At 53.4% G+C, this 27,613-nt stretch overlaps 1 protein-coding gene across 1 annotated transcript in view; it reads right to left on the minus strand.

Annotated features, from left to right (window-relative positions):
• The window catches only part of LOC144720666 (zinc finger CCHC domain-containing protein 7-like), a 212,013-nt gene that overhangs the window by 90,091 nt on the left and 94,309 nt on the right, over positions 1–27,613 (minus strand). The window contains 2 exon segments of the mRNA XM_078597597.1: positions 22,114–22,284; positions 27,290–27,415. Coding sequence (XP_078453723.1) covers positions 22,114–22,284; positions 27,290–27,415 — 297 coding nt within the window.

The following is a 27,613-nucleotide window of genomic DNA, read 5'->3' on the forward strand; positions in this document are numbered from 1 at the left end:
ACAGATATATTGTACGATCAATTCATAACACAATTCAATAGACTGCTGGAAGAAGGCGACGTGTCAATCGTGGGGTCTGTTTAACCATACTTCGCCACGCTGGGTTGTACAGGGGTGTCTAGGATCGATTCAAATATCAACCGCTGCTGATGTTAGCCAAGTCTGGGAATCAAACGCTGCGCACACAAGCTCAACAAAGGCAAAGATGCCCATGTAGCCTTCACAGACTGTTGGGGCAAATGGTGTTAGGGAGTACCTATTAAGGCCGGCACGGCACACATGCACACACACGCACAGCTCCATACACACACACACACACAGGCGAGCGCACGGCTCCATCCACACACACACACTCTTTCACACACGCACGCACGGGGTAGCCCCAGGCGTTCGCAGGCCTAATCCCGTTAAGTGTGAAAATGAAGCTAATTAAAAGGCCCGGCCCCGCTGGGAGCCGGGAGAAGGAGTGCAGGCGGCAGTTCCGCGCGCGCGTTTCTCAGGGGGCATGGATTTGCGTAAGCGGTCCCAGATGACCGCTCGCCCGATCCCCGGATCCTGCACCAGGTGTGAGGTCGGGGTGCTCCCCCCCTGCTCCCCCCACCCCCAACACCACCACGCACCCCCACCCCACCGCCCGTTGGCCCCCCACCCCTCGCCCGACAACTTCACCTCCCAGTGCGTCGTGTCCCCAGCGTGCATCGCGGACAGCTCCATTTTATTTGGTTTTAGTCTTGCTCTGTGTTGTTGTTGTTGTTGTTTTTACCCCCCCACCACCGCAATTAAATTGTAATTGTGCCGTCGGTCACGGCGTCGCCGGAAGAGGTTGTCACGCGGAGGCTCGCGCAGCGTGCGCTGCAACGTCGACTCGTTGTCGCCCAACGACACCGGCGGATGACGTCAAGGTCTGCGGCGCGGGGGACGACCGTTCAAATTGCCTCTCGTCCACACGAGGTGGCGCTCCGGTTTATTTTCGCCTGCATCGAGCGTCCGTCCCCACGGCTATCAGATGCTTTTAGTCCTCAGAGCCGGAAAACGCTGAATTAAGTCACGAGTAATAATGGCGAGGGTGTTGGGGGTTTTTTTTGTGTGTGTAGTCCACATAGGTGATAAAGTATAATATAGCATGAGATGGAGAATCGATTCACAACTCTCTCAGGGTTATGCAATGTTCAGGAATGGTCCACAGGAGTAGATATCACAGAACAGTTCTGCAATTCCGACCAAAAAAAAAACCTCATATCCACAGCACTTTCTCACCTGCCCTGCGACAGAGTAACGTTAGTCACACAGCAGCCAAAACAGATCCATTTTTAATTGCCAGAGCTGGAATGTAGCCAATTTAAGCTCAAAACTAAATTTAATGCGATGGGGCTTTTTTGTTGTTGCAGTCATTGGTCGCCGGGCCGAGACCATCAAGCTTGCCACACTTGAGAAGCCGGTTTAATCACAAGTGGCTGGAATCCGGATTCAAGCGGAAGACCTTCAGCGGTGCCGGCTCAGTGCTCCGCGATGGTACGAGTCCCCTAAGCCACTCGGCGGCCACCCCTTACGAGCGCACACTCTTGATTTCCCTCATTATCGCGACGGAGGAAATTGCGCTGGTCAGTGCGCACCGTGCGCAAAAGCGATCGCCGCCCTAAATCTTTTTTTTCCCCGCCACAACGATCAAAGTTGCTCGACGCGCGCAAAGCAAAATCCCGAGCAATCTGAGATGCAACTGCAGCCACCCACGCCGTCTCATCCGAGGCCGTAAATCTGGAATCTTGTCCACCGGACCCGCGGCGGGGCCTCAGATCCCCTCTCGGCCGAAATCACATCCGCCGTGAATCCGCTCCGTCCGCCCTCCCGAGGAGGCTTCGGCAGAGGATTTGTACAATAATTGAATGTGGTCTTTGGGATTTTTGGGAAATGCAATGTTGGTCACTTGACCAAAAGCCTTTATTTTAGCAATGGAGACCTTCAGTTAACACCAGGAGACGCAAGGACACAAATTACATCTGTTCTGTGTAAATACTAAAAAGTTAATTACTTGCACATGCATTTTAAGTGGCTCAGAATGTTTCAGCATATCTGTGCTCTTCGGGATACCTCAATAAGAAATGCGCTTCATAAACTAGGTTTTTATTATTGTGCTCAAGGCGTCTCCTTGGTCAAACAGGGCTTGTCTTCACTGGCTGGCCTGAGACAATGATGTGGGAATTCCACATTGCTATGACAGGGTTCTAGTCTCTCCCATTGCACAACCTCCCACAAGAGCGACGCTCATTTTACCAACTCCAAAAGGACGGTTTGGGTCGAAACAGCCCCCACTACCAGGGGTTGTTGAACTTGCAACTTTCCAGCCGAGCGGTCCTGATCACAGCCGATAGTTGGCCTATTTCTTAGAAATGCGTGGGTTCTGGCAGTTGTGCTATACGGCTCTCTCATTTGTGTTTTCAGGTCACATCGCGCGTTGTGCGGCATGATATCCGACGTTTCTCTTTGGTTCCTGAAGAAGCAATGCATGCTAAAAACGGAACACGTCTGGAAAGAACGGCATTGTGGGAAACGGAGAAATCCCGCAATATCGCGAGTTCGCAGCTGAGAGCGTCAATGTGCACAGGAGCACAATCCCACAACCGATCTGAAAAGCAGTGGAAGTTTGGCATTTATCTAAATGGTGGCGAGATGTTAACTACCTCGCCTGGTATACAGGAGGTCGTGGGTTCGATCCAGACCCTGACGCCTGCTGCTGTATATTTGGAGTTTGTATGTTCTCCCCGTGGTTGCATGGATTTATCTCCGGATCCTCCGCATTTTCCCTCCACATTTGGAAACACACGTCTAGAATATTTTCGTTGCGCTATCATTTGTGACCAGGTCGCTTCTGGAAAAAGAGCTATATAGCTCAGTGGGTCTTACCGGGTAAAATAAAAAAAACATAGTTTAGTTTAATAGTCTTAAATAATGCGTGCGTAGAAAATCTGGACGTTATAAAACACTCGCAGCAGCACTCGTGGCCTCTGCTCATGTTCCTGCGCAGCACAACGGGCAGAATGACGAGCTGCGTCGAAAGATTTGCAGGGTAACAAAAAAAATCATTACGTATTACCCACAACACACCAAGGCTGCACGTAATTATTTTCGCGACATTTACTGCAAAGTAATTTTTGGGTCCCATGGTGTTTTGCGGATGGCTCTAACCCATAGCATCAGGCCTCCCAGTGGGTTTTAACAGGCCACACCCTGCGGACGAGATTCAAACTGGTCCAGGGACTCGATTTGGGTAAACGGCGGCTCAGAAGGCCGATTGGTTGATGGACGTTAACACGATCACATTTCAGGCACTCATTTTTTTTTTTAAAGCTTTCGTGACTGCAGGGATTCATCTTCTTGGTTCTTTCGGTAAAGTCACGTAGAAGGGAAATAATAACATAATAAAATACAATTCTCACGACGTTTCGGTCACAACGCAAGCAGCCGTCCTCAGGTGAAGAACAGGTCTGTCAGAAACACAGCGTCTTTTGTCAAGGCGCCCTTCCTCCCCTAACCCAGCTTAAATATACGCTGCCAAGCTTGGTGGTGGTCATTCAGACGCTGTCTTTCTGACAGCCCTGTTCTTCACCTGAGGACAGCTGCTTGCGTTGTGGCCGAAACGTCGTGAGAATTGTATTTTATTATGTTTAATTTTTATTTTATTATTTCCCTTCTACGTGACTTTACCGAAAGAACCAAGAAGACTCATTCCCTTTGTTTGCAGCGATTTTTTTTTATAAACAGTTCCTTCATTACCCACAATCCTCCACGGGAGCGCGCAACCGCGGCTCTGCTGTCTTGCAATAGGGCCCTTGCCCATACGCCACACGGCCACACGCCCCGCCGATGAGTGCCAAGAGAGGACGAAACCCGGCGTCGGCAACGGACAGAGCGGTCGTGGCGGCAATGGCGGACGTGCACCACGGTGGCACCACGGAGGCGCAATGCACACTTGTTGGGCTTGTTTACGGCCATCCCATTTCCCCGCACCGCAGTTCATTCCACTCACAGCAGTGGGTCGGGCGAGCCAGGCCCGAGCGGCGCAAGGCTCTTAATACCATCGCCACAGCGCCCAGCTTGAGGGATTCGTGCCCTCGAGGATGGGGGGGGGGGGAGAACGTGGAGGAGTGGGGGGGGGGCAAGCCTGCGATTTTGGACACAGAAGCCGCCGCCGCCGCCACTCAACACGGAGACGGCGGCAGATGAGTGCGCGTGGAGGTGACCTCGCCGAGCGAGCGGCAAGCCGAGAATGTAATGGAATGAGAGGCGACTCGTCTCCCCCGCAAAACACGGCAGCGGGCCTGCGGTCGGCTCCGTTGCGGTGCCGAACACGGCGACGGAAATTCCACATTCGCAACCAAACGGCAAAGTAACGTTTGGGTCCCCACGGTGTGTGCGAGATGGCTCGAGCCCATAACACGAGGCCACCCAGCGGGTTTCGGTTTAACAGGCCACACACACCCAGGGGGGCAGGGTAGCTTTGTAGGATGACTGCTTATGTCTTCCCACAAAGTGTTTCACATTTTATTGACCCCAGATGGATTATCACAATTGCGCTGATGTCGGGTTCCAACAGAGATTGGAAATCGCAGCCCCCTACGACTTTGGCCAGTGCCAGCTGGCCAGGGCCATCAGAAGAACATTAAGAAGCGCACATTCATTCTTGATTTCCCCAAGAAAGCATCAGAGTCTCAGGTCTCATTTCAAAATGGGGGCAAATTCCCGTTGTGTTACCACGACGGGGGAGAGGCACAGAGGGAATCGCAGCACCTGAAGGGAGCCCGCACACAAAAGAAAAACGCACACACACACAAAACGAGAGCACTGCCTGCCAAGACCTACTTGCTACGCTGCCTACTACGAGGGCAATTGAAACCAGGAAGGGCCAAATATACGTGTGCTCTTTAAAACCGTGTTTTCAAGTCTCTGTGTTACCGCACATGCATCGTCGCCACCCCATCTGCTCGTTACTGATGCTGCCGCTGCGGTGCCTGAAATCACGCGAAGGGTTGTGTGGTCTGGTGGCCAAAGCGCTCGCACGCGAGGCCGGTTTCACACAGCCTCGACGGTTAGATACCCGCTCGAGTCGCCCGGTAAACCCTGCCCGGAATTACCAAAGCGCGCCTGCTCCTGTAGAGTGGGTGTTGGAGACCCAGTGCCGTCGTTATTCAAGAGAGTAGACACCGTCGCACGCCTGTGCCGCGCGGTGCACGTGGCAAGCTTCGGGGGGGGGGGGGGGGGAAATCCCGTAACGGGATTACGCACGTACGCTCCGTCTCACCGGGCTCCCATTTGGTTAAATAAACGACAATTGTGGGTTTCAATTAGGCAGTTTTACAATATACTTTAGTCGGCATTCAGATCAATTTGGTGCAAAAACCGAGACCTCTTTAACCTCCGGTCATTCGCACGAGTCATGCCCCCTTATCCGTGGCTGCGCGTCGTCGATAGCAGTGAATTATGTAATCAATATCTGTTACTGAATTACTGTAATTCATTGGACCACTGTGTAGTAACACGCACACTTTAGGGAAAATGATAACAAGACTACCGCCTAATTTATTACCATTACAAGTATTTGTCCAAATGACATCCAAATGACATCCAAGTGTCTCTCTGCTCCAACGGGCGATGGGGCAACGCTCATCTCACTTGGTGACCCTGAGCTCAAGGTGGGAATTTACACATTCTCGTGGCTGGGGTCATTCTCTCCATACAACACTCACTTGCTACAAAACGTTGTTTGTATGCAGGGTAAGCCTGCTACTAATATTGTACGCATTATAGTTATAACTATGTTTTTCGACTTTAATAAATAATCACTTGCGAGGTGTCACTGCCTAACACAAGAGGACATTTTTTTTGTACAAAACTGACCGTGTGATCAAATCAGCGACGCCATTGGCTCAATTACACGAATACCCCGATGGCGCCAACAACCAACATTTAGCGAAAGGTGCCACGGAGGGATGAAACCTCGAGGCTCACAAGTTTCAAAGCGAACGTCGTTTCACGATTCTGCACCGTGCTTCGCTCATCATCATCGTCATCATCGTAACACGTAGGCTTTCGAGACCAATATTATCCATGAGAGGTTTTTGGGTTAGATCGCGTGAATATAAATGCGTCGTTAAACCAGTCAATGCTGTGGGTTTACTCTCCAACTCACCGGTGGTGCTGTACTAGTAACGAATTGGCACGTTCTGTTTACGTGACAACCCATACTAATTGGCTGTGTCGCCGGGTGGTGGCGGGTTTAACGACACATTTACGTGACCTAATCCAAAAACCTCTTCTAATGGATCATCATTGTCACCGTCAACCATGATCAATCGACTGCTGAATGAAAGCGTCCCCAAGCCAATGTCATTTCTCACAGTTCTGCAACGTTACCGATCCATCATCAAAAGCACCGGGACAGGGGCCGACTGCATTGCTCCAGCTCAGCGGTGGTTTCCATCCTCCGGTTACCACCGCTCCGTTGTCAGTCTCAGCCACCGGCCACCATCCCTTGCAGCGGAGTCGACGCGCTTACACCTCTTTGCGGTCGAGATCGACGCCCAACCTGGACACGTCCTCTAATTCGCGCGTCCCCCTCGTCCGTTTCTCATGGCGATTCCAACCGTGCGAAGCGCCGCCTCACGCGTTCCCTGATGCTCAAAGGGACATTTCTAAGCTGGCGAAGATCGTGCATCAGAGCCGGCGGCAACATAACTCTCGTGGCTAATACATTAATAATGGGGGGGGGGGGGGGGGGTTGAACGTGGAGGCATTATTAAATTAAAGGCGCGCAGACTGGTTACCAATGCAATTCATTATGCGCGGCATAACTTATTGCTGCCATTATAAATCCTGTAAACAACTCATTAATACGCGGGTATTTAACATTCGTCACCGGCGGCGGCGGCGCTCACCAAGCCTTGGGAAGGCCGCGAGCAGCCGACGGGCCGCGCGTTGCCCTCAAGGAGAGAGCGGCGGTGAGAATGCAAGTGCCCGTCCGTCGCTCGGATGAGAGGCCACGAGACTCCGCGCGTGTCCCCCGTGGCCGGCGAGACCCGGGTCCCCGTACGCGTTCGCAGGACGGCCACTTGCTTTGCCAAGTCGGTCGTGGCTGGCCTGCACTGTGCCTAGGGTGCTGGGACTCGCAATGGGAAGGCTGCGAGGGTTCAAATATACAACACGGAGGGTCGAGCCGGCTCATTGTCCCGCCGGGGTCAATAAAACGAGAACCACTCGGCGGGAAGGCAACGGTGAGAATGACTTGTGGATTTACTCTTGCCGTGGGAATGTGGAATTCCTCATTGCCACCGACACAGAAGAGCATTGGCCCACGGCTCCTTGACCTTTGCACGAGTGAGGAGTGGCCCCGCTCTCAGAGAGCGCTGTCACAAGGTCCCCAGGTGTTTGACCTCCAAATCAAGCCGCACATTTCTTCACTCAAAAGTTGCTACATCCAGGTGATTCCAGGGGGTTTATTTTACATCTGGTGAGAAAACGTGTCGCCTCGCGACTGCGATCCGCTTCGCCGCAACGGAAGGGTCGGCACGGCGCCGCCCGGCTCAAGTGCCGGGCGCACCTCCACCGCCGGGCAAAGCCCAGGACGCCTCGCACCGGCGGAGGCACGGACTCGATGACCGACAGCGCTGTCACCAGGACTCTGCCACGGCACCACCCACACTTTTGTAAATGTTTTTTCCTTCTCCTCCTCTCCCACTACCGTTCGGTCATTAGCCGGAATTACGTGCGTTGCAAAAACGCGAGCCGCTGCCGGGGCGGGCGCATACATCATGTTCAGCCAGCGCGCCGCACAAGGCAAATTAACTCATTACGATATCAGCCACTCCTTGCTATCGGCACTAATGAGTGATCAATCCGTATTATGCCTTATTGATTGGGTTTAATTAGAAAGCCCTGATCATTTCATCACCGCTAAAGCGACGGGCGACGGCGAGCAGAGCTGGCTGGGCAGAATCGCTCTCGGGCTCGCGGGGCGATCGATCCATCGACCCCCCCCCCTCCTCCTCCTCGCTCGCTCCACAGACTCAACCTCTTCTTTTTGTTTTGTGTAAAAAAAAATTACACAACCAGCCTTTCAACGTACACTTAAAGAACAGGAATAAGTCGAACTGTTTCCCGCGCTCAAGCGAGCGATGTGCGTGCGGTGGTCATGTCCAATGTTGGGCTTGAGCCGGTGAAGGAAATTCCACATTCATGTGACAGGGACCAGTGTATCCATGGCACAATTGCTGCTGACTTGCCAAACAAAAGTTTTTTTGTTGACCTCTCGGTATTGAACCCATGGACCTTGCAAAAATTAGTTGAGACACCAAATCACGAGCAGTGCCTTGTCAGGAAAAAAATATATCAAGGGCAGAAGTTTTGGGCAGTGGGCGCCCTCCGGAGCAGATGGCAGCTCTCTGCCCTGCGGAAGGACTATCGGCTAAAACGTCACGCGCGATAATGCTGGCGTTCAGGCGGCGTTGGTAATGAACGTGGTGATTTTGAACCCGCGATCGCGGGACCACACTTAACTTCCGTGTTTAACTTCCAAATGTGAGTCGAGCGCTCTCACCACGGCGACGGATTAAGCGGAACGTAATCAGTCCGCGATCCTCCTCCGGCAGAACAACCGGCGAGACGGGGCAACACCCCCCCCCCCCCCCGAACGCAACGGCGCGTTTACCCAAGACGAACACCCTCTCAGGATCTATCTTACACCCGGCACAGGGCTTACGCTCTTGCCGAGCGTTCCGCTACGCATTTATTCGCCGTAATAAAGCCACTCAAAGCTAAGCGCTAATTTCACAATGTTACAATGGGGCGGCGGGGAGGGGGGGGAGGTCGGGGTGGGCGTAGCGCTCGCCAGTGACGGAGGCGACCCGATCGGGGCCCCGTACGTTCAGCGAGCACGGGGAGCGGCCTTAACTCGGGGAGACACCGGGGACTTGAACTCGGCTTCCCAGCGGTGCTGGTTCAGTGCCCAGACACGGACTCCGGCGCGCGCCCCCCCTCGTGCGCACGGCGTGGAGCCACGTCGCAGTGGGGGGGGGGGGGGGGGATGGGGTGGGAGTTCCACGAGACCGGGTTTTAGGCCGTGGCACGGGGCAACGCGACGGGAGATCGGCCGTAGCGGCGGCAGCAGCAGCGGCTCGCAGGGACGATGAGACCCTGCGGCTCGTCGCGTCGCGTGGAGTGCCGCGACAGCTCGGAGCGGTCCAGGGCTGTGACCTCCGCAATGGAGTTTTTGTTCCGGTCTCTCTCGCTCAACGGAGGCGAACCGCACGTTTCTCCCATTCGCTGGCGGAGGGCGGTGTGCGCCTGTAACCCTGGTTCAGGCAGAAGCTCCAAACCCCACTGTGGCCTATGAGATGGCTGAGAGACAGCGGTACAGCAAGTAGGCACGTGAACACATCTGTGTGGAACTCCTGAGTGCGTTGCCGACATACGGGTCCGGTACTGCTATTTCCGCTCGCATGCAAAATGCTCATTTACAAATACTGGACCCGCCTGAAAACAGTGACACTCAGTGAGACTTGTCTGGATAAATCAATGACGTAAAAAAATCCCAGTCTGGTGTAGATTTAGCCCATCATCTCTGGGGAGTTGACAAAACCACATCAGTACCACTCTGTGAGCAGCCAACAATGCAGTTCCTTTGCATGAACTGGACCACACCATAGGAATGTGGAATTTCCACGACCGTCTCGGGGCCACCGCAAACAGCAACGAGCACCGCTCGGCAGTGCTCAATCGAAGAAGAGATTTTTTTACGTTTCCAATAAAAATAATAATAATAATAATTCCCACAATGCAGTTTGAAATATGAAAAAGGTAATTTCCACCTCTTCCCCGACCAGCGCCGCTGCCCCGAACGCTGACCTCAACCTACACAACAAAGGTGCATTTTCCCTGGGTCAGTTAACCGTGCCGTCGGAGGGGCAGGGAAAGGAAGTGGCGTGGGAGGTACGGGGGGGCGGGGGGGGGGGCGGGGAACGGGGCCAGGTGCGGTTCACGGCGACGCGAGGCGGACCCGCGGAGTTGTTGTGATGGGTGGCGGCACAGGAAGCGCGGCTGCCCGCGGGGGGGAGCGGTCGGCCCGGGTGAGGCACGGGAGATGTGGGGCGCGTCTGTGTACCGGTAAACACAGCTTTGGCCAAATCCCGCCGCCCCCGCCCTCCCGGAGAACCGGGCCAGCAGATTAAGATCCCAAATGAGGGGGGATTAACGGGTAAATCGGGGAGACCGGAACACGGCCACGAGGGCCCTCGGGCGGCAACAGCAGCGACGGAAATTGACCCGGGTCAAGAGGGCGCAGGGCAGAGCACGTGGCCAAAGGGAACCCAACGAGGGCGGGAACCGCCGCCGAGTTCCGACTCGAGGGCCGAGAGGGGTGGTGGGGGGTTCGGCAAGAATCACCGCGTGCGCGCACCGGCGTCGTCGGTGTTCCGCGAAGCCACTTGCTGTGCTGCCGTCTGCGGGTCAACCCGGGCCGCCTAGAGTTTTGGGAATTTCAAAGATCTCCGCGATCGGTGAATGCTGCCCCCCGCCCCCCGCCCCCCGCAAAGGGGCCGGACCGCAGGCGTGCGCCGGCCCACCCCGGGGTTACGACAGCATCGCCCCGACGATATATTATGTTAGCCTACTGCAATGTGGAATAGGCCCAGGCACGTTAGCATACAGACAAGACGGTATGTCAGCATTTAATATCGCATGACAATCGCGTGTCAGCATTCAATATAAGGCAATGTTGTGCGTTAGCAATCAATCTGGCACGTCCACGCGATACGACGCTCGCATGCACTGGGCACACGAGGCGGAAACACTGCAAGTTCGTGCCCGACACAACAAGGCGCTGGCACGATGCCCGAAGCACAAGCAGAATCAAACTCGGGGGAAAAGACTCACGCAGGACGGAGACGTGCACGTCATTACCAAGCGTAGCCTACCGCAACGCAGAACCGGATTGAACTTTATCTAAAACACGAACACCAAGGGGGGGGGGGGGTTGGAGGGGCAAAACTATTTTATTTTAGCAGGTAAATCCCACTGAGCTTTTTCAGTTAGGCCACGTAATGATCTGACGAAATTAGTGTCGTCAAGACCCTCCACCACGCCGGAACAGCCAAACGAATCCAACTGTCGTGTGGTTCACGAGGGTTTTAATGCCCACGTAAACATCGCGTTAGCTCACCGGTAAGGTGAAGAAAACTTCTCACAACCGCATATTTAGCAAGATCCTGGAAGTCGCAACAACAATCGGGGAAGGCACAATAAGCAGGTGAATGGCAACATCCATACCGTGACCAAGTAAGTGGGCTCAGGGGCAGGACGCGTCGCGGCTATGAGGGAGGACAAATGACGGTCAAGGATAACGACAGAGTGGCAGCCAAAGAACAGAACGTGTCCGAGAGAACATCCACCGAGGAGATGGAGCGATGGATTCAGTTTGTGTGCAGGTGCCGGGTGGATTATTAAATCGCAGGATCGCGATTTGGAGAGGCGTTCATCCAGCAGTGGACAGATGTCGGACGGCGATCACGACGGTGACGGCTAACGCGCACGTCAATATTGTGGTTGACGGGGGGGGGGGGGTGTTCGAAAAACAACAGCGGCACAAGTGAAGCCGTGTTGGGTGAAAATATTCACTCGCCCTGCGTGGATCTTCACTGTGTTTTTTTAGCTCCATGCAGCGCAATCTTAATTCCCGTGTGTTTCTGCCAAATTTTTACCAATGCATTAACAAGGCGTGACTAATTGGAGCACGGTGACGCCAAACGTACCGCGGAAAACAAGCCGACTTCTCCTCTCCCGCCGTCGGGTTTCGAACGCACGGCACGGTCGCGCGCGCACGGAGGAAACACATTTAACACGCGTAGTTACGAACAAAATAAATGGTGACATTTTCGAAACAAATCTCTGTCCTTCACAATGTTTAATGTATTAAAAACACACACACACACACAAACCACACAACAATAAAAAAATATATATATAAAAGCCCTAACTATATTTCAAGGAAAAGTGTCTCGGAATATTTAGAATATGTGAGTAATTCTCCTAAGCAGTTACAAGTCTTCTAAACACAGATAAATTGAATTCAGTGGGATGGAAAACCTCTGCAGTTGGTGGTATGGAAAAGCTATGAATTTTACTTGTTGGAATCGCACCAAGAGGTTTATCTGTAACACGCAGAACACGCCCGGACCTGCTTTAAAAAACAAAATTAAAATTTGATGACTAGTTGTGCCAAACCGAGCGAATGGAGAAAAGAAAAATAGCGGGCGTTTGGTCTTTGGGAAAGCAGAGGCGTTGCTTACTACGAGGGCGATTTGTCTTAAAATCCCTCTGTAATAACGCACTTTGACAAACGGTTGATCATGAAAGATATCTACAGCGGGCAGGGCCAGGAAACCATTTCAAGCCTCAGCAAAATTCAAATTTCCAATTAGACTTAACGCCGCGCTGACAACGGTCAAAATTGCTCCCTGGAAAATTCAGAAACTATCCGCGCACGAGGCCGCAGCCAGCCCGGGGAAACAAAACGTGTAACGAGCGCGATTAGCCCGATAACGCGGTCAGAGGAATTTATATCGGTGCGCGGCCGTCAATTTGCACGTCCCAGCCTTGACTTATTTTACTTTATGTTTTTTTTCTCTGCCCCCCCCCCCGCGCGCGTGCGTGAGCGCGAGCGCGCGCGCGTGTGTGTGGGCGGGCTTTTACTCAAGCCATTACGGAGTGACACAGCGGGAAATTTGGGCTGCAGCGGCGGCACAGCTAGACGGCCTGTCAGCTCGGCCTGCCGCTTTATTAATGGCTCCCGGGAAACATTAGCGTGGCAATCTATTGACGAAGCGCTTGAAGGAGCATGCAGATGAAATTGACCTTCAGAGCACTCCCCAGTTTCCAGTTAGTGGGGGTTTGACGCACATTAGGACGTCGTTAAAGAAATAGGAGTAAAATTGGCTTGTGGTTAATGACTAAACAAATTCCATTTCAAGGCCCGGCGATACGTTAGCTACCAAATCCCTGGCCAGACATCAAGCGGTGGAGAATGAGGTGTTAAAAAAGGGGTGGGGGGGGGGGAAAGAGAAAGGGCGCACTGCAGAGACAGAAAGACCACGGCAAGAGAGCGAGAGAAGAATGGAAGAGAGTGAGAGAGTGGCAGAATTGCGACAGATTTGAGCCGGCCCGGTGGAATTCATCAGAAGTTGGTGCTTAAAATGCATATGGCGGACAGTTACCCCGCACATCCTTCACGCTAAAACCTAATCGTTGAGTGGTGTGAATTCCTATGCAGGGCGGAAATTTAAAGGTTTAACATTTTGGGAATATTTGTCGTCCGTTAAATTTTTTGTAAAAAAAAATGTGCCAAACGTGGTCAAAAAGCCAGCGGCAAAGACGACGTCGCTTCGCGAAGTGGCACGTAAATCAAGGAGTGACCCAATTCGATTACGAATGATCACAAAGCACCGTTACCCCCCCCCCCCCCCCCGTAGGCCATCGCCACCCCCAGAACCCCCTCCGCACACACCCCCACGCCCGTGCCAACTCATAACTAACCCCGGCACGGGACGATGCGGCTCGCATTATGGGGAAGAGCAAAAAAAATGTAGATATCGCCTCATCGCAGCTTGCTTGTATGTTGTTTTAAACTGCGGCGATAATCTATCGGCTAAAAACGGTGGCGCTCACTAGCGCTCAATGCGGCGTGAATGTGTTTATTGCTACGTGATGTGCTCCCCCATTTCCACCGCGCACTCACCATCTGTGCCAGGCCCGCCGTAATGGTTTCTGGGTGCTCTCCGCTTAACGAGCATTGGGGATTGCACAGCAAGCCGCGACAACAAAATCTGGAGCCTCCGACTCAAATTGTCTGGCGCGCGGCCAGCGATTTTAATCCCTGCAGTTTCGTTATTTCGGCTGTGAAATTACCCGCCCCCCCCCCCTTCTCTCTCTGAGCACCGTCTCACAGCGCCGGCCCCAACGCCCCAGCGCGGCCGAGCACAAACATGGCCGGCGCCCGAGAGAGAGGCAAACTCCACGAGGGTGACCTTTCACTGTGCGGCTACACGGAGAAAGTCGAGGGAATATCGTCTGTGCGTGTGCGCGTGTCTGTATGTGGGGGAGCGGTAGTGTAGCGGTTATCGGGCTGCGCTACGGACCCGGCGACCCGAGTGCGATTCACGGTCACGGCCACCACCGGCGACGATCATCTCTGAACCAATCCTGGGCCCCCACTAAGTCGACTCAGCCTCAAATGAGCACCTGGTGCGATGTGTAAACATCGCCACTGGGGAGACAAAGGCGGCAGGGCGTGGTGTTGGCCACCCACCCCCTCGTGTGCCGTGCTGGCCTTCATAGGTGCTCGCTAACAGCGCTTGCCCCAACAGTCTGTTGAGGCTATAGGGGGAGATCTTTGTCTCTTTGTAAATGTCAGAATGCCTCTCCCACCCCCCCTCCTCAAACCAGCATTGGGCCGCTCTTATTTACGTAGGTGGTCCTGAGACAGTCGTGAAAAATTTCACATTCCTATTATGGGGCCCATATTATCTACAATATGAGTGGGAGTGCACAGGTAAACGGATTCAATTTCATTTCTGGATTGTGAGTGGTCAGAGCACTCGAAACTCACGGCTGCGAGGTTGCGAGTTAAATTCCTGGTTGAAGATTGACTCAATCAGTCATCATAATCATAACTCCAGGGTCAATAAAATCTGTTCTACTTTGTTGGAAGCCTACAGCGCTTGAGCCACGTGGAGACATAGAAACGTGGAAATTCCGCCATGAGCTAAGGGCCATATAATGGAGACAAGTGAAGGTCCATTCGCGTATAAGCAGGGAGACACCTTTGCTTGGTTAATACTTGCGTGCGTGGGTGCGTTGGTGCGTGTGTGCTAATTGCTCCCGGTACTTTCCCTCGGAGTCTACGTCCAGTGGTTCGCGCACGGCACGATGAACAAAGCAATGCAGTTCGATTCGCGGCGGTGGCTACCAGTCGTCAGTGATGTCTGAACTGTCACTGCACCCCCTTCCCCTCCCCTCCCCCACTTTACCACCCCACACTGACCAGCACAGTGAAGTATGGTCCAACAACCCCCCCCTGACCGATAAGGGGCGGGGACCTTCATCCAACAGCGGATTGACCAAGGGCAGGAGGCCTCCGACTGGATGAGATATCAACTCACCGCTGACGTTGGCCGTGGCCGGGAATCAAACGCCGGTCAGCAGGTTCACCGCGCTGCGTCGCCGCTCTGCACAACATCGGGACCGGCATGCAACGGCACTCAGCTCCACTGGCGTCCCAGAGCCCATGCTTGAATGTCCACATGTTCATGGCGGGGATCAAGGTCTCTCTGCCATCACCCCCCCCCCATCACCTCCCACGGCCAACCCCCACCACCCTCTACCCCCAACGTGAGCGAAGGGCCACGTGATGTGAAAGATCCCAATCCCACCCAACGCTCAGGGCAGGCACAGTGGTAACAACTCATGCCTCACGGACAGAAGCACCTGGGTTCTATTCCCAACCCGGGCACACCGTTCCGCGCGGAGTTTGTAAGCTCTCTCTCAAGTGTCCCGTTGCAAGAACAAAATCAAACATGAAATTGACTCAATCGATCGGGATTGCACACAGCAGCAACATTGCCTCCTAATGAAAATATTTGGCAGGACCCTCCTGCGTAAAGCAGGCGTAGTGGTAGTCATAATAATAATAACCCGAGCGTCAGCGGGTGGTTCGTTTACCAAGTGGAACAGTTGTCGCACACTGTCGCGTCGTCCCACGATGCTCACGGGTCTACTGCTTCCCTCCGCGTATTCAGCGATAAAGACGCACGTTGCGTCTGCTAATCAACGCATTCGTCGCGCGTTAAGGTCGCGCGTGATTTTTTTCTTTCTTCTTTCCCGAGGAGCAAACTAAACGACCGAGGCTTCCCACGACTCGCGTCGACAAAACCAAAAGCGTCGCGGCAACAAAAACACAAAAGATGCCGCCGTTTCCGTGGCCGTCGCGGCACGCGGTACGCGGTTGGAATAGTGGGATGGACAATTAGTAGCGCGAACGGCATTGCGGGCCCAGATATTACGCGCCAACAACAACAAAACTCCCCCGCGTGCTTCGGGGGGGGGAGAAAGAAAGAAAAAAAAATCCCCACCACAGCCAGCACCAAGCCGCAGATCTTACAATATTCATTTCCATAATATTTTCATTACATTAAAATAATTATCAGTCTCGGAAAGCGCGGGTTTAATGCGGCGTTTAAATGATCAGTAAAAGGAAGGCATCGCGAGGCTGAATGCTTTTCTAAACCATTCCGGCGGCTGATAGGGGCCGCCGGTAATGGCTCTGCCTGCCTTACTGTGGGCAAATAAGGCGCATTAAAAAAACGAGTAAGAGTGGTGGGGGAAAAAAAGAGCGAATTAGGAAGATGAAAATGAGATCCCCCACCTAGCACGATTGTGTGTTTCCTATTGCTTAATGGTCGTTAAAGAAATTTGCATTAAAAAAAATCATTTTCAAAGCTGGGGTGGAGGGGAAAGAAATGTGCTCATCCTCACGCACACTCTCTTACTCGCACTCTCACTCTCGTGCACACTGACTCGCACTCTCACTCACGCACACTCGCTCACACTCACAGGCACTCTGGCGCACACTGACTCGCACTCTCACTCACGCACACTCGCTCGCACTCACAGGCACTCTGGCGCACACTGACTCGCACTCTCACTCACGCACACTCGCTCACACTCACAGGCACTCTGGCGGACACTGACTCGCACACTCGCTCACACTCACAGGCACTCTGGCGCACACTGACTCGCACTCTCACTCACGCACACTCGCTCGCACTCACAGGCACTCTGGCGCACACTGACTCGCACTCTCACTCACGCACACTCGCTCACACTCACAGGCACTCTGGCGCACACTGACTCGCACTCTCACTCACGCACACTCGCTCACACTCACAGGCACTCTGGCGGACACTGACTCGCACACTCGCTCACACTCACAGGCACTCTGGCGCACACTGACTCGCACTCTCACTCACGCACACTCGCTCGCACTCACAGGCACTCTGGCGCACACTGACTCGCACTCTCACTCACGCACACTCGCTCACACTCACAGGCACTCTGGCGGACACTGACTCGCACTCTCACTCACGCACACTCGCTCACACTCACAGGCACTCTGGCGCACACTGACTCGCACTCTCACTCACGCACACTCGCTCACACTCACAGGCACTCTGGCGGACACTGACTCGCACACTCGCTCACACTCACAGGCACTCTCTTGCACACTGACTCGCACTCTCACTCACGCACACTCGCTCGCACTCACAGGCACTCTGGCGCACACTGACTCGCACTCTCACTCACGCACACTCGCTCACACTCACAGGCACTCTGGCGGACACTGACTCGCACTCTCACTCACGCACACTCGCTCACACTCACAGGCACTCTGGCGCACACTGACTCGCACTCTCACTCACGCACACTCGCTCACACTCACAGGCACTCTGGCGGACACTGACTCGCACACTCGCTCACACTCACAGGCACTCTCTTGCACACTGACTCGCACTCTCACTCACGCACACTCGCTCGCACTCACAGGCACTCTGGCGCACACTGACTCGCACTCTCACTCACGCACACTCGCTCACACTCACAGGCACTCTGGCGGACACTGACTCGCACTCTCACTCACGCACACTCGCTCACACTCACAGGCACTCTGGCGCACACTGACTCGCACTCTCACTCACGCACACTCGCTCACACTCACAGGCACTCTGGCGGACACTGACTCGCACTCTCACTCACGCACACTCGCTCACACTCACAGGCACTCTGGCGCACACTGACTCGCACTCTCACTCACGCACACTCGCTCACACTCACAGGCACTCTCTTGCACACTGACTCGCACTCTCACTCACGCACACTCGCTCACACTCACAGGCACTCTCTTGCACACTGACTCGCACTCTCACTCACGCACACTCGCTCACACTCACAGGCACTCTGGCGCACACTGACTCGCACTCTCACTCACGCACACTCGCTCACACTCACAGGCACTCTGGCGGACACTGACTCGCACTCCCGCCCACACTCTTGCGCACGCTCTCACTCACGCTCTCGCTCTCACTCACTCCACGTCTCTCTCTCTCTCGGAGCCATCTCCACTGGCATTAATGAGCAATTCCCGATGTATGCAAATCCGGCGCAATTAATGGCACACGATTCTAAAGCACTGCCGCTTTTTTTCCCCTTTCTTAAGCATTTATTAAAATTGAAGCATCTGTTCAGGTGTCTGTAACGTCGAGTGGCTGAGAGGTAAGCCAGAAGCAAACACACGTTGACTTCATTTATTCAATTTACATCCTGGAATTCAGAGAGAGAGGAATTTCGTTTTTTTTCTTTCCCAGTTCTGTTGATTTAATACCACTGTGGTTTTTCATTGTCTTTGTACTTACTTTGTGAGACATTCACAGGAAGAGGTCGTCCTTGTCACTGCTCTCCGATGTATTCTTTAGCATTGGAGTTTCATTTCGTTACTGAATCCTCAACATTTGTGAAAGTGTTTCCTGGATGAAGCCTAAAGCACAAGTCTGTTTACGATAGGAATTTTTTTATTATATGAAGTTGCATTTTATCCGTGTGCCCAATTATAGATTTTTTGAAAGTGTCCTTTTTAGTCTTCAAATTGTATTTATCTATTGGAAATCATGACATTATTATATATCCCCAGACGTCAACGGAGTCCTACCTGTATGTGGATCACAAAAACGATTGCCCCTGACAAAAAAAAAAACTACAAACAGTGAAAATGCAAAATAAAACGGGGCACAAAGAGATTAATGCCTAAACAACAAACGTGGATCTCACGTGCCATGCTCGGGATTTAGAAAAAAAGAGGACGACGATTTGTTTTCCTTACTCAAAAATACTTATTCAGACTCTCCTGAAGTGTTTGGCTTGGGGATATCTGAACAATCATTCAAGTGGTGTTTTTTTTTTCTTTTGCTGTTCAAATCAACTTGGCCACGAGCAAAGCATCTATCTTCAAACCGGCTCTTAAAAATTCTCTCCCCTTAATTCCGATCCGTCTCCACGTTTGCAGCCATTCTGGCACGCGGCAAACAACCACCCCCCCCCCCCCACACCGTGCCGCCTCCCCCCCCACTTTATAGTCCAGAATCTCCGCGCGGAGAATTTCTCCACCATCTTCCTCCTGCTGCCAGCCTCACCCCCCCCCCCCCGTCCACACCTCAGCGTCCTTCCCCGCTCCTTTAATCATTTTTATCGCTGGCGAGCGCCGCTTAACGCTCGCCAGTGCCGGGGCCTGCCGCACCGCACAGCGCTGCGGTGCGAACCGGCGGCTGCGCCGCCGCTGCTGCTGCTGCCGCCGCTAAATTCACTTTTTACTTTCAGATGTACACAAATTAGCCGCGCGCTCTCTCGGACGCGACCATGAATATAAATTCCCCGTAATCAATCACGGCGCGCATGCAAATGCGGGCGGGCATCTCGCGCGCGCTCGCTCTCTCGTCTCGTCTCGTCGTGCGAGTACGGACGAAGGGGCATGCGCTATCGCACCTGAGCGTCACTCTCGCACGCTGGGTTCCGTTAAGGAGGAAAAAAAAAATCTACTTTACTTTGACGAAAGTTGGCGCAACTTCCCATCTCCCAAGAACTAAACTGTTCCCTTCATTACAGCCGCGGGCATCGGCACGCCGTGGTCTGTGCGCCGCTGCCAGTCACGTCGTGGCCACGGCCGTCTCCGATTGGATGGAATTTACCACTTGGGCACTGTCTCTCCTTTCTCATGCATCAACATCGTCGTCATCATCTCAGAAGGTAGGCATTTTAATCTTGGTCGTGTACGTTTGCTGGAAGGGAAGTCCAAAAGCCACTTGGTGGGACACTGTACCAGCGGACCCTGACGGCCGGGTGTCAGATTTCCCACAAACCGCGGCACGATGGACAGGAGTGGTGGCATCAACGGCATTGGCCATGATGACCTCTTGACTTCGGTCACTTGATTTTAAAAGCCAATAATAATAGCAACAATTACTTACCCAGGACAGCATCACTTTTTAGGAGTGGCCTGCATTGGGATGTCTGGCTAACACCCTTAATGAGTGTTTGCAAGTGCTCCTTAATGGCACACATTTGTTTTTGTTGTTGAAGAAAGCGGCATTTGTTGGAAGAAACAAATAAAAGTGTAGTGGGGAACCGTGCTATCGGCACAGGAATGCTGGGCCGACGGAGGAGATCGCAACGGCAGGTCGCGTCGAGCATCACAACGTCGCGCTCCAGTGGTGGATCGCTTAAGCTATGCCTCATGGTCTCTCGGCCGCCCCCCCCCCCCCCCGTCACCAATGACTGCGCAAAAAAAGATAATCACATTAAATCTGGTTCTGCACTTAATTTGGTTAAACTCCAGCTGTGAGAATTAAAAACATCGGTTTGATTGTCGCGCGACAAACATTACTCCTGTGTGCAGACCGGGTGGGGAAAACGCAGCCCCCGCCCCCCCCCGCCCGTGTACAGAAAGAGGTCAACAGAAGAGATCTCAGCGGTAGCTCTGTGATGTCCGCTTCTGTGGGCCGTTCTCTAACACGAAGGGTTTCACCCCCCTCTGCGAGAAATCTGGATGGATTATTCGTCTCGCGAATCGGTGCACAATCAGGAAAACGTGGGGGGAAATGAACAGCAAGTACAGACATCACAGCCATTGCTTACATCTGTCATTGCAATCAATGGCAACAGTGCACACCGATAGATGCGCTTGGGCGGCCTTGCTCCAACAACAAAAAAGCCACCGGAGTTTCGCGCTTTTATATCGAGATTGAAACCAACTTTCTTCAGAACTGCTTTTTGTATTCATATTCTTAGGTTTTTTCGGTAAAGTCACGTAGGTAAAACATCAAAATTAATGAAAATTGTTTTGTTTTATTTTATTTTCATTAATTTTGATGTTTTACCTACGTGACTTTACCGAAAAAAAACCTAAGAATATGATTCCTTGCAGTCACGAAAGCTTCAAATCTAGAATTTTTGTATTCAGTTTGTCGTCCTTCCCCCGAAACCTCCGATTAGCACGCTTGCCTGCGTACGGTACGATAGCGTACGTGCGGATATGCAGAGCTAAACAAGCACGGGGCGGTACAATACATCAGCGACCCCGATCCGGTGATGGCATTGCTATGGCAGCGGACTGTTCCCTATGCAGTACCCGATAACGACGTTTTTTCCAAATATTTGATAAAACTCCAAAGGGACGGTGGGCCCAGAGGCGAAACCCTGTACGGCGATTTACATTCACGATACATTCCGATTGCGAGTCAAGCGCTCTGTACCAGCAGCGCTCGCCCGGTGGGCACTCACGAAGATTGTCTTCCACGGTGCTTCGCGACGGAGAGTTCACACCCGAAGCACCTTCCTCCCCCCAAGCCTTCACCTCGTCGTCAGTCGCTCGTGCGCCGTTCCAAGGTTTACGGCGTCGTGTCGGCACGGGTGGCAATAACCCCCCCCCCCCCCCCCCCCAGCATGCTACATTTCTTTCGTCTAAGTAGGGGTATCAAGACGTAATCCGGCAACACCAGTAGTCCGAGGCCACCTTGTAGGCCAATGTGTTATGGAATCAATCCCCATTAACCTTCGTAAGCAGGTACTCACTCAGCCTGGCTATTAACAGCTGCGGTGTCAGAGCATATTTGTGTCAGTGTGTGTTTATGTGTGTGCATGGGTGTATGTACGTATTGGTTCATATGAGTGTATGTGTGTGTGTATATTAGCTCACAACAACGAGCGGAGCACCAGGTGGCTAAAACACAGCAAGATGGCACAGTAGGGGGCACAGGTGGTGCCACTGCCAATCAGCTCGGTCAGTCAACCCACGGCACCCGGGTCTGTCCCGTGACCTCCTGCCAGCGGGCGCTCGACGCTTCACGTTAAAATGCACATAGCCTGGCACAAGCGTCGTGGTGACGTCACCGCCACTTGTAGTGAATGGCGGTTGTTGTTGTTGTTGTATGAGAGAGCGAGCGTGTGCGAGCGTGCGACGCTACCACTCACGTCGGCGTAGTGTCCCGTCATGCAGCAGCGGTGGCACTGCTTGTAGTGCCCCGGCTTCTCCATGCAGTCGGAGAGGACGTGGCCTGGCCGGTGGCAGTTGGGGCACAGCCGGAAGGGGCAGACGTTCGCCACGTGGCCCTTGGTCCCACAAACCCCGCAGGTCGGCAACTTCTGCGAGGGGCAGGGTTGACACGCTCAGGGTGAGTGTACCTAGCACCGGGCGACTCCGGAGGCCGACAAGAGACGGGGGAATCCGAATCCTGTACAAGATTCCTGCAAACGTTATCAGAGAGCTTCCGCGTCGTCATTTTCATTTCAGTTTTCAGTTATTAGGTATAGCCCTGTGAGCCATGCGGCCCTTGACTCGGGTGCAACGGCAACAAACAAAAACATGAACAAGAAACATCTTAAAGTGACTACGCGCAAGAGAAAAACACAGGAAAAAACAGCAAAGTCTTCCAGAAAAAGCACCGCACATCAACGCTGTGTGCAAAAATCCCAATGGGATGCAAGTCAAACAACAACAAGAGCCCGACGCAAGTGTTGGGCGGTGATCTTCTCCGCTGGCAGGCTCGGAGGCTTTCCACAATGTGGTTGCTGCTCATCCCATGCACCCCGGAGCGACAACGATGACAGGGATAATTGAATCCCGATGGGGATTCGAGCTCTTGCCCTTCCGATATCGAGTAGAGCATCGGTTTAGGTGGAAACCCCTTTGCCGATGAGGCTCAGTGAAGTTGAAACCGGTCCATATCTTTACTTGATGATGGCCGTTTGAATGTGAGAGTCACTTGAACTAAAAGACCTCTACATAAGTGAATTGTAACCATATATTAACATACGAAAGTGAATTACAGATACTTTGATAGGCCTCTTTGAAATACAGGTGCATTTATTTGAGCTCTACTAAAGGCAATGATAGCCACTTTAATAGGCTGCATCTGCATCTACAGAGCTCTCTGAAAGTGAATGGGAGTCTAGTTCATAACAATACCGCTATGGGAATCCCAAGAGCGGCCACATCCGTACGTAGAGCAAACACACTGGACCTCTCAAGTCGAACGCTGGTCACTTTGAAAGACATCAATAAAGTGAACGGTGCTCGCTTTAAACGATGTCCCCCAATTAATACAGCTACATTAAAATTAATACACCTCCACCGGAGGAAAATCCTCGTCGCCAATTCCATCTAAATCAATTAACGTGCCGCTCTCAATCGCGGACACTGGTCGCTTTAATTAAAAGCCCTCTACGGCGGCGATCGCCGGTCGCCAAGCCGTGTCAAATGCAGGCGATTTCCGTCCCTCGCCGAACCGCTACTTCGTGGTGGTAGAAAGGGGGGGGGGGGGGGCGCCCGTACGGAGCCAAACGCACGCAAGAGGTGGGTGGGGGGCCGAGGGAGGAGGGGGGGGGCCGAGGGAGGAGGGGGGTGGCCGGCTTCGGGGGAGGGGGGGGCACGGCACGCCAAGCGTGTTTGCGAAGGCTGCGATAGGCCGTAAAACAAAGAGGGAGAAAGAGTGGCGAGCGAAGGCAGCCATTGACGGTGGCGAAGTTCGCGGGCCCGCGGCAACGTAGCACATTTAAACGGCGGCTGTTTCAGAGCTGGCTGATTTTTAATTTCACGTGTTATAATACCGAGCGCGTGCGTAAGCGTGAAAGGGGGGGGGGGGGGGGAAGAAGAAAAAAAACGAAAGCCGAAGGCATCATCCCAAACTCGGCGATTTGCCTATGCGTTTCATTTATCTTGCCGGCCGCCTTGAAATGTTAACAGCCTCATTTCTGCCGTTGTACTCCGGTTCTGCCTCATAAACGGGCACATTTAACCTGCTCGGCGCCGATTTTCATACCGCGCGCAGGGCTGCCCGCGTCAAGAGCAGGGGGGGAGGGAGGGAAAAAAAAGTTTGCGCCTTGGCGGGGGAGAGGGGCCAGCCTCGTCTAAATCTCCGCGCAAATTGCAAGGCTCCATAACGATCCATCACCGGCGTGACAGGTCCCCGCGCCTCCTAAAACATAAGCGACGGCGAGGGGGGCGGGGAGCGGGGGGTGAGAGTGGAGGGGGGGGGAAGAAAGAAAGAAAGAAGGAAAGGGAGAGAGGAGAAAATAAAAAATAAGAATGGGGTGCAATGGCTCGCCTTGCCGTTCCGCTAAAGTTCGCACGCCTCGCGAGCCCCTGCCTAGGCCCTACCCCCCCCCCCCAAACGCACGCACGCGCGCACACGCCGGCCCGCTCGCTCGCAGTTTTGCCGTAACCCTTCGCGTCTCGTTCGCCGGGAGAAAGATTTGTCCTCATCTGCGGCTGGCAGCCACATTTGTGGAGGTGCGCGCCCGGGGTGGCGGTGCCGGCCGGCGAGCCGTGTGGGGGGGGGGGGGCCCACGAGGGATTTACCGCGTTGGGGGAGGGAGGGGTGGGGGTGGTCGAGCTGAAATTGCAAAATGCCGCGGAAAAAGTTTTGTTTGGGCGCGAGAACTGAAGTGCGAACCGACGTCGCGCCGCACGTGGCAGTGGGGGGGGGGGGAGGTGGGGGGGGGGGCGCCACGGTCACTCGACTCGCGAGCGGAAGGTCGCAAGTTCAAATCCCGGTCGCTGGTTGGCCAGGTCCGTCATCATCACCATGAGTCATGCGCATCCCTCTGCCGGGAGGAGTCACCGGCGGTTGCCTCGTAGACAAGAGTGACCACGACTCGAGGAATGAGCAATTGAGGGCTCGTTTGAGCCAGGCGGACGCTTTGACTTTGAGCCGCGGTGCACTCACAGGCTCCTACATGCAACACGTAGAGACATGAGCTTCGCCACCTGAGTGCCCAGAGGTGATGACTGCTAAGAGCATAACTCGTAACATTCTATGAACTTTGATGACCCTGGGGCATACTTCATAAAAAGCATGTGCAAGGATGGCCCTAGCCAGAACCCCACATTTAAGCATTGTCTCCATTCACGTTTAACTGCTGTACGGAACGACCTCAATGTATTACCCATATCGCTTCAACATTTAACAGCAATGCGTTCGAATAGCGGTTAGGACAATGAGATGATTACGCATTTCCTAAACCAAACCGTGCAAGGTTCTGTTTGCGAGCGCCTATCACGTGCCGCACTGCACGCAAAGCGGAAGGAGTGTTCCGGTACCGACGCCCGGCACTCGGCCGCCTTTGTCTTCCCAGTCCCGACGAGACGCTGACCAAACCGCCTCACCGGGTACTCGTTTAACCCCGAGTCGACCTGGGGGAGGGGGAGCCCGAGACCGAGATTCAGACAGCACCTGCCACTGGCGTCGTGGATGTCTGGGGATGAAACTCGCGTCGCGAGGAACGCGGCGTCTGTGCCGCGACGGAGACGTTTGCCTTTTGTCGTTTGGCGCCCGTGACAAAACGCTGTGGGGGGAAGCGCTTAACATTTTAAGCAGACGCACTTAGCCAGTTAAAATCGGGCCCATTTCCCTAGAAATTTTTTTGGGCGCTTTTTTTTTGTTAAAATACGGCTGACATATGGGCCAAGTTGTTTGTGTTGTTCGGGAGCGCTTTCTACACCATTAATTTTTAGTACGCGCTTCTAACCTTTCTGCCGACAGTGCTGCCTTCCATCACCCGGCCCGCAGATCTTGTGTAAGGGGTTATTTAGTTTAAGTACCATGTTCTATAGTTGGGTGTTCTTCTCTCACTAGCAGTATTATTATTACCCATCTCAGTTTTATTTCCCTGAAAAGATCTGTTCGCTGCAGGCCAGAGACTGCGGCCTTTACGTGTTTTTTTTTTTTTAAAGCTGTTCAAGGATGATTCAAGCACGAGCAAGACCTGACCGGCACCGTCCACAGTAATGTGGAATTGCCAATGCTGCCACAACCAATATCACTGTTGAGAGTTTGGCCAGGCAGCACTGTAGCTGAGCAATGAATTGACAGTGGGAAAGTCGCGCCCGGGGGGAGGAAACAACCCAATCAGTTTCTCCAGGGTTGATGAGTCACGAGTGGTCCTCGTGAGGATAAACCTGTCGCCACAACCACATGAATGTGGAATTTCCACCGCTGGTTCAAGCCTGCCGATGACTCGTGCTGCTCGAGTGGGGAGAAGCTCAAACGACCCGTGAACGTTAACACAATAATTAAAGAGAAGCCGACGACGTTGCAGGCAACATGACTCCGACTGGGTGCACGGCTTGGTTCTGGTCAACGAATGAACCAAAACTTGGGGAAAGTCCACCGAGACAGAGAGCTCACTCGCAGCGGAGACCTGGGGATAAAACTCTCCGAGCAAAAACGAACACTGCGCGAACAACTGGTTCTGAATCACAACGTGAATAAAGGATAATTAAATATTCAGCACGAACAATAACATCGCGACAAGATCTCACCGCTACCACCCCCCCCCACCAACCCCATCAACAGAAGCAATATTCTAAGACAAAAAACATACTGTTAAAACACTTAATTGATCAAGGTAATGATACTAATAACTTTAGAAAATAGACCATGGAAGGGAATTTCAAAGTGGAGCAGTGCGAGGAAAGAAGCAGAAAGAGAAGCGTTGTGACCTCCAGTGTGGTGGGTCAGTGGATGAGTGAGTGGGTCAGTGGATGAGTGAGTGGGTCAGTGGATGAGTGAGTGAGTGGGTGAGTGAGTGGATGAGTGGGTGAGTGGGTGAGTGAGTGGGTGAGTGAGTGGGTGAGTGGGTGAGTGAGTGGGTGAGTGGGTGGGTGAGTGAGTGGGTGGGTGAGTGAGTGAGTGAGTGGATGAGTGAGTGAGTGAGTGGGTGGGTGAGTGGGTGGGTGAGTGGGTGAGTGGGTGAGTAGTGAGTGGGTGAGTGAGTGAGTGGGTGAGTGAGTGGGTGAGTGAGTGGGTGAGTGAGTGAGTGTGAGGATGAGTTGTTGTTGTGACCTGCAGTGTGGTGGTGGTTGAACAGAGTGGATTAAACGAAACAGTCAGCCTGGTCAATAGAGTCCTCAACATCATTGGAGGATTCAACACCCACTGGCTCAGCACTAGGGCCGATCGTCAATACCGAGCGTCAGTGTGCCGAGCGTCGGTAGGCCCAGAGTTGGTACCGAGCGTCAGTGTGCCGAGCGTCGCTGCCGAGCATCGGTGCCGAACGTCGGTGTGGTCAGCGTCAATGCCCAGTGTCGATGCAAAGCGTCGGTGCTGAGCATCGGTGTGCCCGGCGGTAGACTGAGAGAGCTGCTCACCCTGGCAGACGGGCAGTTTTTGGAGAGGTGGCCTTGCTTGTCACAGTTGCGGCAGGTGACCGTCTTGTCGTAGTAGCGGATCCTGGTGGAGTGGAACGACGGCCCTCTCTTGTTCTCCAGCGAGGCCTGGCATGAGCACAACGTAGACGCAAAGATCGCCCAAATAGCATTAGCAGACTGTTGGGGCAAATGCTGTTAGCGAGCACTTACGAAGGCAGTCACGGTAAATGAGGGGGTGGGGTGGCCAGCACCACGCCCAGCCGCCTTTGTCTCCCCAGTGGCGATGTTTACTACACACCACACCAGGTACTCATTTGAGGCTGA

The sequence above is a fragment of the Lampetra planeri genome, chromosome 9, assembly GCF_965212315.1.
Source record: "Lampetra planeri chromosome 9, kcLamPlan1.2.h2, whole genome shotgun sequence".
NCBI lineage: Eukaryota > Metazoa > Chordata > Hyperoartia > Petromyzontiformes > Petromyzontidae > Lampetra > Lampetra planeri.